We start from the raw sequence: 14,908 nt of genomic DNA on the forward strand, positions 1-14,908 counted from the left end.
AACTTAATATCATTTTCATACAGTAAGGGACAAAAAGTGACCAAATGCAAAGATCCTTAGGGTCAGAAAGTAGAAGTAAAACAAATAAATATTGATTTTCCACCTTTTCATAATATTCCTATGGTACTGATCCTTAGAGGTTAACTCTAGACTGCTCTTTTTCTTTCCTTTTAGAACTAATATACTTTGTAAAAAAAAAAACACTATAATTTGGACATATCAGCTACAATATAAACATAAAGAAAAGACAAATGATAATGCTTACAATAAAAAAAAAATCAAATATTGAACAAACATTTAAAAAAGAAAAAAAAATGCAAAAACATTTGCTATATAATTTAACCTGTAAATCATCAAGAGCCAGAACTGTTACCAAATAACGAAAATAAATTGTGGCCTAAAAGGATAATTTTCGCCTTGTCTTCAAACGTTTTACATTTTTCCTTTATACAAACTCAAATAGATACAATGAAACAGAAAATACAAAAAGGGCTCCAGAGCCAAGGGTCGTCAATCCCTTTTGCTGCTTTCTGTTTTTTTTTTCCAGTTATTCATCATTATGCAGGAGAAACTCTGTAGTAGCTCCAAATGGGTACTGAAAGAAACCTAGCGATGATAAATAGGAAGAATGAGCGAAATCCAAGGATGGCTAGCACTCAGCCCCTCATTACATTTCCATGCCGAATGGCGATAAAATGGAGTTCTTAGGAAATCTGATAGCGCATGGCTTATATTTTATCCTCTTTAGTATCTCTGTGGCTGGTCCTTGTTGAAGAACTTGGGCAAAGTGACTTCCGTCCAAAATTGACTTGGCATCAATAAGGATGACAAAAAGTGACACGACAGCATCCCTGCCATACGCGATCATTCAGTTTTGTATTATTATTTACCCCCCTTCCACTCTAAACTTTATGTGAGACAGTAAAAGTAGACGCAACGGAGCTCCCATACCGTCTCCACAGTACCGGTAAAAGGGGCCTGTTAGCTCAAGCATTTTCGAATTTATACATCTATTATCTATCGATACAAGATTCCTTCGTTATTGCTTGACAGTATTTAACAAAAAAAAAATTGTAATTTGTAAAAAATTAGGTAATTTAAGTTAAGATTGTAGGCAAGTTATATACAAACGTCAGCAAAGAGCAATGAACTTCATGCGGGTTGTTGCAGAGCTAAGACATTTTCGTTAGTTTATTTTGAAGAAGAAAGGTCAGTGAAAATGAAATCTTATTATTAAGAGAAAATCTATACAACCATGTAATCTTACAAAGTTAGGACAAATCTCGAAATCCATTTTTAATGTAAAGACCTCCATATACACTTTTGCAGTATTTGGCGCCAAATTTGAAAAAAAAGGGACTGAAGAATCAGCAAAAAAAGCAAAAACTAAATGGCATCGAACAGCTGAAGAAGGTACAGCTCTATTTTGAATGTGTCGTTGCCATTGGGAATCAATTGACGGTCAATGTTCCAATTTTTACGGTTCAATATGAAAACAGTGACGAAAATGTGACACTACCTTAAAAACTTCATAATCTCACAACATCAAAAAGAAAAATCTCAAACAGTTTTTTTTGCCACCACAAATTTTCAAAACAGGATTTCAATCCTGTACAAAGCGGAAAGGTCAGAACATTATTTACAAATCGAAATACACAGTAGCTTTATTAATATCATTATTATTTTTTTTTTGTCTAAAGAAAGTCATTGATTAAAGATAAAGGATACCATTTGAAATGTAACTGTCCAGAAGTCACTAAAAAGCAAGCGTTAAAACACCAAAAGCGTCTCATTTGGCAACACTGGTATAAATATGGCAGCCCTAATTATACAAATAACCAAAGTCCCAATACGCAGCTGCAAACTCAATTTTAGCGCATTTTTCTTCAGTCCTCGAAGAAAAGATTGTCGCCACAATAGCGCTCCAGGTGCCCGAGACAAAACAACAACAAAAAACAAAAAAAAGATGGTTAATTTCGTCAAAAATGAAATGGATATGAATTATATATATGTTACTGTGAATGTCCAAAATCTGTTGAATGTTGATATCCACCGGTGAATTTCTACAAAATCATAGTCGCTTGGTGTATGTCCAAAATATTTATTAACTATCCTTATTTCGGATTTTTTTTTGTTTAATTTTTTTTTCAAGAAAAAAGTAAAAATATTCGTCTTCGTGTTTACCCGAAGTTAATGCCATTTATCTTTTTAAAAAAGATAAGAATTCACTGCAGTATCCATTCTGAATAAATCAGGGTATATATATATATATATATATATATATATATATATATATATATATATATATATATATATATATATATAAAAAGAAAAAACTGTCACTGTGGTTATCATCAAACTTTGCATAAGACCGACAAAGTTGACTGAATCTAAGCAGAGATAAGTATCTGGGATTTTTCCTATTTTATCTTTCAATTAGAGATATGGATTGGGTTTTAAGAATCGGGATTTTTCCTCTCCTTTGGAAATTCATAGGATTGGGGTTTCTTCCTCTCTTTTGGACATTCATCAGAGCATTTCTGTGATTGTCGACATACACCGGTGAGGGTCCGAATGCACAAGGATGTAATGAAATGTCTGATCTTTCATTGACGCATTTGGTATTTGTTGACATTCACCGGTAAAAGTTGGCATTCACCGTTTTTGAACATTCCTGGTAACATATACATATATATATATATATATATATATATATATATATATATATATATATATATATATATATATATATATATATATATATATATATATATATATATGTGTGTGTGTGTATTTCTAATAAGCAGAATTCGATGGTAACATCTCTTACCGTTGGTTAAATATCAAATAGTTGTAGGGTAGTAAGTACCGGAAACTAAGGAGCGACTCGGCCCCGTGCAAACCGAAACTCTAAAAAACAGATTTTAGTAACAACAACAGATGCATCAAAAGAATTGTTTTTTTTATGCTGATTTCAAATATATAAAATTCATTAAGTTTAATATTCTTCATAAAAACCAGCACGCCTTAAAAAAATTGCCTCATTTTGGGAAAGGGGGGATACATCCCCCTAAAGTTAAGCAATCTTAATGAAAAAGAGGATTAGATGGTAACTTCCTACAATCTATTGGATATACAGCCATTGGTAAGAGGTGATAGCTGGGGGTCCGCTGAAATGTGATGATTTTTACTGTACCCTTTATCAACTATCCCTACTCATTTTTAACTCAACTGTGCAGATTTTTTATCGAAAAAAGGAACACAAAATTATTATCAGAAAGTATGACTCTATATAACGTAGCTAGTCAAAGATCTTATTAATTATGTACACATAATGGTTCACATACCATTACGCAAACTTTTTCTTTATTCAGACATCCCCTTTCCCCTTTATCTATATAAAAAAAAAACAAAAAAAAGGAATGTCACATGAAAAAACTTAAAAAAGAATACAAATTATGTTTCTAAATTTATTTCAGGTCAAACAATCTATCAACTATAATCAAGAGATGGTAACACCTCTTACCAATGGCTATATATCCAATAGATTGTAGGAAGTACCTGAAATTAATGAGCGACTCGGCTCCATACTAACCAAAACTCTAAAAAAGATGATAATGGTTCACATACCATTACGCAAACTTTTTCTTTATTCAGACATCCCCTTTCCCCTTTATCTATATAAAAAAAAAACAAAAAAAAAAGGAATGTCACATGAAAAAACTTAAAAAAGAATACAAATTATGTTTCTAAGTTTATTTCAGGTCAAACAATCTATCAACTATAATCAAGAGATGGTAACACCTCTTACCAATGGCTATATATCCAATAGATTGTAGGAAGTACCTGAAATTAATGAGCGACTCGGCCCCATACTAACCGAAACTCTAAAAAACGGATTTTTGATAGCAACAGATACATAAAAAGAATTGGCTTTTTATGCTGATTTCAAATATGTAAAATCCATTAAGTTTAATATTCTCCATCATCACCTACGCGCCTGAGAAAATTTGCCTCATTTTAGGAAAAGGGGGATACATCCCCTAGAAGTCAAGCGATGTTAATGAAAATCAACATACCAGAGAACCTCCTGTAGGGGTTCCAAGCTCCTATCAACAACAATGTGGAATTTTGCCGGAACAAAGATCAAGGATGCATGTTTTTTTCGTTTTTTTTTTCTTCAGGAGTGATCGCATCGAACCACTGGTCCCACAAGATGAGGGGAGGGCTCATTCGAACGAAAAATCAAAAATTATAGGGATCCTTTTAAGTAGCCAAATAGATTGGATGGCAAATAGCGTCCCCCCACCGCCACCCTTTTCCCCCAAAGAAGAGGGAAGGGCCTGCCCTTTCCTCAACCCTCGCTCTTGACGCTAAAGTTTGCCATTTTGTCTTAATTATTTAGGAAGACTGCTCAAACAAAAGGATCGTTGAATTTGAACGAGAAGTGTTTTTTAATTAAGATTAAGATTTTAGCGTAAAGATCAAGGATTGAGGAAGAGAAAGCCCCCTTCACATACGGAATATCAGCTCTAAATGGGTACCTGGAGACATCTGCGGAAGGTAAACAGGAAGGGTGTGCGAAGGCACAGGATGGCTGGCCCCCATTTCCTCCTCCCCGATTGCACTTCCTGGCTGAAGGGCCTTGAGATGGAGACCAGCACCGCCGGTTCAGACTTTAAGGGTCTAGTGCCACATCCTTTACCTTTTTTTTGTCTTATACATAAGGAATAGTTCCTGCTCGTTTCAAGTTTAATGTTGCTCCTTATTTTCGCATGAAAAAATTGTAAAAAAAAAAATAATTCTTTCAAAGAGGGTATTATATTCACGCTTGAAAGCAAATATTACAGTCAAAGTTCATCTACTCCACAAGCAAATGCGTCATATTCCGAAATTAGAGGGCTTAAAAATCCCAAAACCTATGACCTCAGGTTAACCTGAGCTAACCTAACCTCAGAGAAACAGAAGAATTACTTGTAAGAAAACCTTGCGGCTGCAAAACTTTTCATCTCTGCCCTGGCTTCAAATTTCACAGAGGAAACGAGAACACCAATTAAGTTTTAAAAAGTTGGAGTTATCTAGCTTCTTTTTATGACCTGCAGTTACGGAATAGTGTGATTGCCTTAGGAAATTACGTTCCAGATGTAGACCAATGAAATTAAAGCACGTTTTTACCACCGAACTACCACGCTGTAACCTTCGTACACCGCTAAAACCATTTGATTTACTGTTGCTATAATGCAATCAGATACTTTTGATACCTTCAGTGACTACTGAAATATATACTCACAAATGAGGACAATCTGAAAAGTACCGGGAAAAAAAAGTTTTGACTAAATTGGTAAATCAGTAGTTTGAAAATTTAAGATAGTGAACTTCGTTAACTTTAACACTGAACTTGGAAAAAGAAATCTGAAATGAGTCATTCTCCTAGGAAGCGGAAAGGAAATGGAAATCAATACAACTCCCAAACTGTCCCAACATTGCAAGTCGTAAAAATTATGGTTCCATCTAACAGAAGAAGGGACGATAAATGTTCAGGTCAAAGTAGGAAGGGGGATACGTATTCCATATGGAGACGAGGCGTAATTTCGCATATTGTGGAACATAATAATGAGCTCCATAGCGGAGGGACGGGACTGGATAAGGGCAAAGAGTAATTTCATTAAGATCGATGTTGTAATTACACAAGTGCAGCTTTTGTAACGAGCTGTTTTCCCAGCGATATATCTTCTTTAAAATAAAAGGCTACTATGGAGAAATATTAAAGATTTTCCCTGTATCATGTTTCCATTCCCGTCTTTAACTCATTTTTGCACATTTTTTATTGAACAAAAGGACCCAAAAGTATTATTAGAAAATATGACACAAAATAACATAGGTAGTCACAAACCTTTTTAATTACGTACTGCTTCATAAACTGTTAAACAAATAAACTGCTTCATAAACTGTTAAACAAATTTTCTCAGGCTCGTAACTTTTGATAGCAACTTTAAATTTAATAGTTTTGCACATATTCAGAATAACAGAAAAAACCGAAACTATTAAATTTAATTATTAAACTATTTGTTATTAATTATTTATTTAATTATATTTAATTATTATTTAAACTATTTATTGACTATTAAACTATTAAATTTAATAGTTTTGCACATATTCAGAATAACAGAAAAAGCCGAAAGCCATATTCAGAAAAGCCGAATCTTTTGATATGCATACTGTCATCAAAATTCCTTGTTAATTGTACTTGCTCATATTCTATTACACAAATTTGTATCGAACAGTTCGTGGTAACGAACTGCAGTAAGGAACAACCAGACTCAATAGCAACCAAAACTCTAAAAACCGAATTTTGATACCGATGTATAGAAAAAAGAATCTCGATTCCATGCTGATTTTAAATATATAAGTTTCATCAAGCTTAATCTTACCTATCAAAAGTTACGAGCCTGCGAAAATGGGCCTTATTTACAAAGGGGGAAACACCCCCTAAAAGTCATAGAATCTTAAATTACACCACCAGAATCAGCGTATCATAGAGCCCTACCATAGAGGTTTCAAGCTCTAAAAAATGTGGAATTTTGTATTTTTTGTCAGAAGAAGATCAAGGATGCGCGTTTATTTATTTTTTATTCCGGGGGTGATAGTATCGACCCAGTGGTCCTAGAATGTCGTGAGAGGGCTAATTGTCTGAGGATAACTTAATCCCCCAACTTTCCCGGGGGGAAAAGCTGCAGGTTATGAACTTAGCCCATTGTAACATACAGTATTGGTTATTGGGAAATATACTGAAGTTTTCAGGGAGGATTTTTTTGGTGGCGCGGAGGGGTTGGGGGGAGGATTTTACGTGAGAGGATCTTTCCATAGAGGAGTTTATCATGGGAAAAGAGAATTTCCACAAGGAGGCGCTGGATTTTTCACCGTTATTTAAAAAACAACAAGAAATTAAATAAAAAAACAAGTTTTTTTAACTAAAAAGTAAGGAGCACCATTAAAACTTAAAACGAACAGAAATTAAAACATATACGAGGGAATTCGAACCCCTCCTCATTACCTCACTCTTCGCGCTAAAGTATTTTTAGTAATTTCAAAAGAGCTATTTATTCTAATGGCCTTTGTGATTCAGGGGTCATTCTTGAAGAATTGGAACATAATTTAAGATATGAAACAGTTCGTGGTAACGAACTGTAGTAAGGAGCGACCCGGCTCAATAGTAAACGAAACTCTAAAAAACGGAATTTTGATGCTAAGATATACCTCAAAAGAATCAGATTTTCATGCTGATTTTAAATATATAAGTTTCATCAAATTTAGTCTTTGTCATCAAAAGTTACGAGCCTGAAAAAATTTGCCTTATTTTAGAAAATAGGGTAAAACACTCCTTAAAAGTCACAGAATCGTAACGAAAATCACACCATCGCATTCGGCGTATCAAAGAACTCTATAGCAAAATTTTCAAGCTCCTATCTACAAAAATGTGGAATTTCGTATTTTTTGCCAGAAGACAAATCACGGGTGCGTGTTTATTTTTTTTTTCTTTTCCCCAGGGGTCATCGTATCGACCAAGTGGTCCTAGAATGTCGCAAGAGGGCTCATTCTAACGGAAATGAAAAGTTCTAGTACCCTTTTTAAGTGACCAAAAAAATTGGAGGGCACCTAGGCCCCCTCCCACGCTCATTTTTTCTCAAAAGTCAACAGATCAAAATTTTGAGATAGTCATTTTGTTCCGCATAGTCAAAAACCATAATAACTATGTCTTTGGGAATGACTTACTCCCCCACAGTCCCTGGGGGAGGAGCTGCAAGTTACAAACTTTGACCAGTGTTTACATATAATAATGGTTATTGGGAAGTGTACAGTCGTTTTCAGGGGATTTTTTTTTGGTTTTGGGGGTGGGGTTGAGGGGAGGGGGCTATGGGGGAGGATCTTTCCTTGGAGAGATATGTCATGGGGGAACAGAAATTCAATGAAAAGGGCGCAGGATTTTCTAAAATTACTATAAAAAAACAATGAAAAAATAAACATGGAAAAGTTTTTTCAATTGAAAGTAAAGAGTAGAATTGAAACTTAAAACGAACAGAGATTATTACGCATATGAGGGGTCCTAAAAATACTTTAGCATAAAGAGCGAGGTATTTAGGAGGAGTACCTCGCTCTTTATGCTATAGTATTTTTAGTAATTTCACCTATTTATTCTACGGCCTTTCTGATTCAGGGGTCATTCTTAAAGATTTGGGACAAAACTTACGATTTAGTGTAAAGAACGAGGTATTAACGAGGGTACAAACCCCCTCATATACGTAATAAAAAATAAAGAATATAAAAGTTTGTTACGTAAGTTAATTCTCTATTTCTCATCCTCTATTTCTTAAAATCGTCTGATCAAAACTAAGAGAAAGCCATTTAGCCAAAAAAGGAATTAATATGCAAATTTCATTTTAATAATTTATGTGTGGAGAGCCAAAATCGAACATGCATTAATTCAAAAACGTTCAGAAATTACATAAAAAAACTAGTTTTTTTTTAACTGAAAGTAAGGAGCGACATTAAAACTTAAAACGAACAGAAATTACTCCGTATATGAAATGGGTTGTCCCCTCCGCAATCCCTCGCTCTTTACGCTAAGTTTGACTCTTTGCCACAATTCTGCTTTTTAAAACAATTAAAAGCTTTAGTGTAAAGAGCGAGGGATTGCGGAGGGGACAACCCATTTCATATACGGAGTAATTTCTGTTCGTTTTAAGTTTTAATGTCGCTCCTTACTTTCAGTTAAAAAAACTAGTTTTTTTTATGTAATAGTGTAAAGAGCGAGGTATTGACGAGTGTGCAAATCCTCTCATATACGTAATAAAATATACCAATATAGAAGTTCATTACGTAAGTTACGTATATTTATTACTAATTAAAAACTTCGTAAATAAAATTAAAAGTTCTGGTGGCCTTTTTAAGTAACCGAAACAATTAGAGGGCAACTAAGCCCTCTTTCTCAAAATCGCCCGATCGAAACATTGAGAAAGCCATTTAGCTAAAAAAAAAAATCATAGCTAAAATTAAGCTAAAATATAGCTAAAATTCACATGCAAATTTCTTTTTGATTATTCATGTACAGGGAGCCAAAATCAAAACCTGTATTAATTAATAAACGTTCAGAAATTGAATAAAATATTTTTTAACTGAAAGTAAGGAGCAACATTAAAAGATAAAGCAAACATAAATTATTCCGTACATGAAAGAGGCTGTCTCCTTTTCAACGCCCCGCTCTTTACGCTAAAGTTTGACTCTTTCTCTTAACTCTACCTTTAAAACGATAAAGAAACTTTAGCGTAAAGAGCGGGGCGTTGAGAAGGGGACAGCCCCTTTCATATACGGAATAATTTCTGTTCGTTTTAAGTTTTAATATCGCACCTTACTTTTAGTTTAAAAAATATTTTTTTTTATTCAATCTTCATTCCAAGATCCATTTTTTCTCTATCATATCTACTTAAATACAAATTAGGAAAGCAATTTGATTGAGGATTTTTTTTAAGATCATTTACCCTTAGAGGGTTCTTAAGCCCTTTTCAGAAATAGAGCAAATTTTTTTAAGGGAATAGTTTTAACAGGACTGGCGAAAAGTATTTTCTCTGAGATCAATTTTACAATGGTAGAAGCGCTGCTTTTGTAACGAAGTATTTTTCGCAGCGATATATCTTCTTTAAAATAACAGGCCGCTGAAATGTGATGATTTTTACTGTACCCTTTATCAACTATCCCTACTCATTTTTAACTCAACTGTGCAGATTTTTTATCGAAAAAAGGAACACAAAATTATTATCAGAAAGTATTACTCTATATAACGTAGCTAGTCAAAGACCTTATTAATTATGTACACATAATGGTTCACATACCATTACGCAAACTTTTTCTTTATTCAGACATCCCCTTTCCCCTTTATCTATATAAAAAAAAAACAAAAAAAGGAATGTCACATGAAAAAACTTAAAAAAGAATACAAATTATGTTTCTAAATTTATTTCAGGTCAAACAATCTATCAACTATAATCAAGAGCTTTGTGGGTCAGTTCACGAGGTGAAGGACAGAAAATTATCAATTCGATATTAGAGTACTGAGCATCTCTGGAGCTGTAGCTAAATATCCCGTACTTCACTGTAGCTACACTAGAGACACATGAAGACTACGATATAAAAAGTGAGCGATGTCAGATCTAATTGATCTATGAAGTCCAACTGACGTATGGAGACCAAAATGTCTGTCTGTATTATTCAATGATAAAGTGAAAGCAAAACCAATGCATAGAAATATTTCGGGTATATAACGAACAGCTGTCCTAAGCAAAACTGAAGAACAGGTAAATATAAACCATAAAAATGACTCGCTTATAACAAAAATCCAATTAAAACTCAAAATTCAAAGAAGCTTAGCGTCATTACTACAAGAAAGTACAATTAAGACTGAAAAAGGTTGAATATAACCTTTGCCTCAGCAGGGCTGCCAGAAGCTCTTTGGAACCTTTTTTGTTCAAAACAAGAACCATTTAAGAGCCAAACTCGGTTTTAGAAAGCTTTGGGGAAGGAAAAAATTCAATAGAACCAAAAATGATAATCTCTGAAGAGAAAAACGGGTAGGACAAAAATTTGTCGAAATATCTGTCAATTTCTACCCGTTTTAGAGATAATTTAGAATGATCATTTGCACATATCATTTGAAGATCAAAGTCCCTATGATAAATAAGAATCAGACCAGATGAAAATCCTCATTTCATGGATTAATGATAACAACGATAAAAAACCACAAAAAAATCCAAGAAAAGTAAAGAGCTGCATTAAACAGAAGACGATCAGAAATATTATCTAATAACGATTCAAGCGTAAACCGAAAAATCACTATCAATATATAAATTAAACCCAAAACAATGACCAGAACGTCATTCGACGTTTTCTGAGATATTATTATTTTTTACTTCAAGCTATGTGATTTAGTTGTTCATAAAATCATGATAAAAACAACATAATAACCCAAATTACCAAAGAGAAAAATGAAGGCGGATTAACAGCTTAATATGTGTTTAAATTCATTCCTGAAAATGTCAACAGTTTTGGCTTTAAAAACGTTATAAAGGAGAAAATATTTAAAAGGAAACCTGGTTTCCTTTTAAAGGTACGCTGGAATTATTGTTTGACTTTATTTCTGCTCGTCTTCGGTTTCATGGACCTCTTTATTTTTCTTTGAAAACATTCCTTTACGAAGAAAGTTCCACAAAATTAATTTCTCTTTGTTTCTAATTGACACACTGTTTTATTGGTTCATTAAAGAATATCTTAAAACATTTTCTTTTATTTCTCCATAAAAATCAAAATTTGTATATTTTAAACTATATATATTTTAGAAAATACTTTATAACACATTTTAATAATGGCTGTACTACAGTGCTGGGTATAGGAAATATTCAAATAGACGGGTTTGCAAATTTTCAAAATCTATAAGGCTGAAGGAATTCTGATCCTCAGATATGTCAAACCTTGAATATAGTCAAATATCAATCAGCAATCCTCTTCAACATGCCCTCAAAGTTTTGACTTAATTCCATGCCTTACCTGAAGTACATCAGACACTCTTTGGATAAACTTGGAAACACATAGTGTCTTTTGATTTAGCTTAACATCCCCCTCAAAATTCCCTAAATGTTTTATTTTAATAGCCTTAGCCTTTTTTGATACCCAAGATCAAAACTTTCCCCCTTTCAAAATAATAAAACCATTATGTATAGAATGGTCTACTTCCATAACTTACAGCCTTTGCTCTAAAGCTGTCCTACCTCAAAAATGGCTATCTCAAAATTTTGATCGTTCTTTAAGAAGAGGGCAGCTAAAAAAGCAGTGATGGGTATTTTTTGACACTTCAATCATTTTTGTCTCTGAAAAAGAGCCATAGAGCTTTCAATTTCAAATCGAATGAGCCCACTCCGATGTTTCTACGACCACCCCTGGGAGAAAATTAAACGTAGAGCCCACTTTGCTCTTTACTTAAAGAGTAGAGTAGAGAGAGCATGCTTTTGTGAACTATTCATGCACTTCTTCTTTGTTTATTTTTCTCATTCTTTTTTACTTTCCCATTTGAACGTTTAACTTTCGAAAACATAATATCAAATACAAAAGTAAAATCCTTTCTGCTGCAACAATGTGATCAGTAACTGTCAATGCAACTCTACAAGTTTTGAGGGGTTCCACGAGTAGCTACTGCCTTTTTTGCCCATTGTACCTTAACTATGCCTTTCTTTCTAATGTTATTCATCAGCCACTTTTGGGTTTCCTTCATCAACATGTTGGCAGCCAGTGCCCTTGAAAAAAATTCCAAGATTTGCACTTTGTCTTTTCCTACAATTTATCACTTCGTCCGTCCTTCTGCCTCCAAATCTTTCCACAATTTCTCACTTTTTTCCAGGTCTTTACCAGTTTCACACCCTCCAGTTAAAGGTTCACACCCTCCAAAATCTGCCAATCCCAACCATTCCAAACATTGCCACATTCAAAGTGAACTCATTCCTAGGATGACAAGCGGTGCGGGTTAACCGTTTTTGGACGAAAATAAAAAAAAAAGCTCTTCTTTCACCGGATATTTTCCCGGAGGAGGAAATACCAAACTCGACACTGGCAGATCGAAAAGAAATATTTTAAACTATTTATTCAACTGCAGATGAACTTGGATACTTTCCTCCCTTCATCTACTTATTAGCAGTACTTCCTGACTTGGAGGAAGGTTCGCTTAACTGTGTTAGATTAAACTGGTCCACTAGCAACTACTTTTGTTTCGCAATGAGTTATTTTTAGGCAACTAGTACGCTCTGAACAGAAAACAGCTTAAATATTTTATTGGGAGGAGAAATAACACCTTTACCAACTGCAGAATTTTTTTCTGCTGATAATCTGCTTCAGAACATATTTTGTTACCACAAAATACTGCTTCTCAACATAAATTCTGAACTTGAACTGTTTTTTTTTAAGGGAGATTGTACACGTCCGGTTAAGAGTTTTAAAAAGTTGAAATTTTAATGATATACTTCATATTTCTTTTGACATTATACTTGAGGAGTTTAGGACTTTTTTAGGGGAACGTCTAAAAATCTATTTTGCAACTTCAAATTACTGTTCAATTAGATTTACATATTGAAAAAAAATAATACAATTCCCAAAATAGTGGTAATTAGACAGCTTTGCTCATAGCACAGTTTAATTAAAATATATTTTTTAATTTCAGTTACTATGGGCAAAACTCTTTACTAGGTTATACTACGTTGGAGCTACTCTATAGACCTAAATTCAATTTTACGGACCATTTAAACCATCACTTGCTTTTAGGAGTTTTGAGGCAGTCCTGATATTAGTTTTAGCTGGATATCTGTGAAGGGATAACCCTTCCAACAGTGGTTTCTGGTGTTCGTTCGATTTTATTGTTGACAGTTATTTTTACTATTTTTTAAGTTTATTTTTTCATTATGCTTGTAACGAGTTTTATCTATACACTCCTAGTACAAATTGATTAGCTTTTTATTGTCTATAAACATTATTTATTTACGGGAAAAACTTAGTAGCCTAAATGAATACTTTGTGTACCTAATTCTAACTGAGCACTATTACTAACACAGCCTCTTACACTACTGGAGAAATAAATTACTTTAATCTCTGAAGCCTCAGAAAATAGTTCTTACTTTTCCTTAATGCCTTCTAGATATTGTTCTCTGTTGGCCTGAGAGAGTTCCTGTTTTTCATTGATTTGTTTGTTGAGCTCTTCAAACTTATTCTGCAGAGATTCTTGCACGGCAGCAAATCTTCCCTCTAACCTTGCATGAATACGCTCTTGAACAGAGTCTTGAAGGGACCGCCTCCTTTCCTCGGCTTCCTATAAACAAAAAGCTCAAACTCAAGACAAACACATAAACGGATGTTTGGCGTATCCCCCTTATCATGAAAAATTCACCCCGCAAACAAAATTGAGTAGCCGAACAGAAAGTATGACAAGTAACAATAATGAAGAAAAGAAAGAATTTTTGAATATTCACCTATATTTCAAAACACATGCAGAATGTACGGTGTAGAATATTCTTACTATTGAGCCGGGTCGCTCCTTACTACCACCTTCGTTACCACGAACTGTTTGATACAATAATTCCCAATTAAAATGAGTTTCAACCAGCACCGATATTCCTTGAATATCTTCTTTATAAATGTTCTCTTCTTTTGGTTGAATTAAATAAAAAAAACAAGTTTTTTTAAATGATAGTAAGGAGCGACATTAAAACTTAAAACGAACAGAAATTACTCCGTATATGAAAGGGGCTTTTCCTCCTCGACACCCCGCTCCTTACGCTAAAGTTGTTTATTGTTTTAAAAAGTAGAGTTCCGAGAAAGAATCAAACTTTAGCGCAAGGAGCGGGGTGTCGAGGAGGAAAAGCCCCTTTCATATACGGAGTAATTTCTGTTCGTTTTAAGTTTTAATGTCGCTCCTTACTTTCATTTAAAAAAACTTGTTTTTTTATTTAATTTCTGAAAGTTTTTGAATTAATGCATGTCTGATTTTGGCTCTCCGTACATAAATTACTAAAATGAAATTTGCATATTAATTTTTTTTTGGCTAAATGGCTTTCTCTTAGTTTTGATCAGACGATTTTGAGAAATAAGGGGTGGGGAAGGAGGTCTAGTTGCCTTCCAATTTTTCGGTTACTCAAAAAGGCAACTAGATCTTTTAATTTTTAACGAACGTTTTTATTAGTAAAAAAAAAAACGTAACTTAAGAATTAACTTACGTAACAAACGTACATAACTTACGTTACGTTTTATCCCAATTCTTTAAGAATGACCCCTGAATCAGAAAGGCCGTAGAATAAATAGTTGAAATTATTTAAAAAAATTT

At 33.7% G+C, this 14,908-nt stretch overlaps 1 protein-coding gene across 3 annotated transcripts in view; it reads right to left on the minus strand.

Annotated features, from left to right (window-relative positions):
* Positions 1–14,908, minus strand: part of LOC136041604 (stathmin-like) — a 50,087-nt gene that overhangs the window by 7,000 nt on the left and 28,179 nt on the right. For all 3 annotated transcript variants that reach the window (XM_065726310.1, XM_065726311.1, XM_065726312.1), the window contains exon 3: positions 13,707–13,897. In XM_065726310.1, coding sequence (XP_065582382.1) covers positions 13,707–13,897 — 191 coding nt within the window. The remainder of the gene's footprint in view (positions 1–13,706; positions 13,898–14,908) is intronic.

This window comes from Artemia franciscana, unplaced genomic scaffold (genome assembly GCF_032884065.1).
Source record: "Artemia franciscana unplaced genomic scaffold, ASM3288406v1 PGA_scaffold_30, whole genome shotgun sequence".
NCBI lineage: Eukaryota > Metazoa > Arthropoda > Branchiopoda > Anostraca > Artemiidae > Artemia > Artemia franciscana.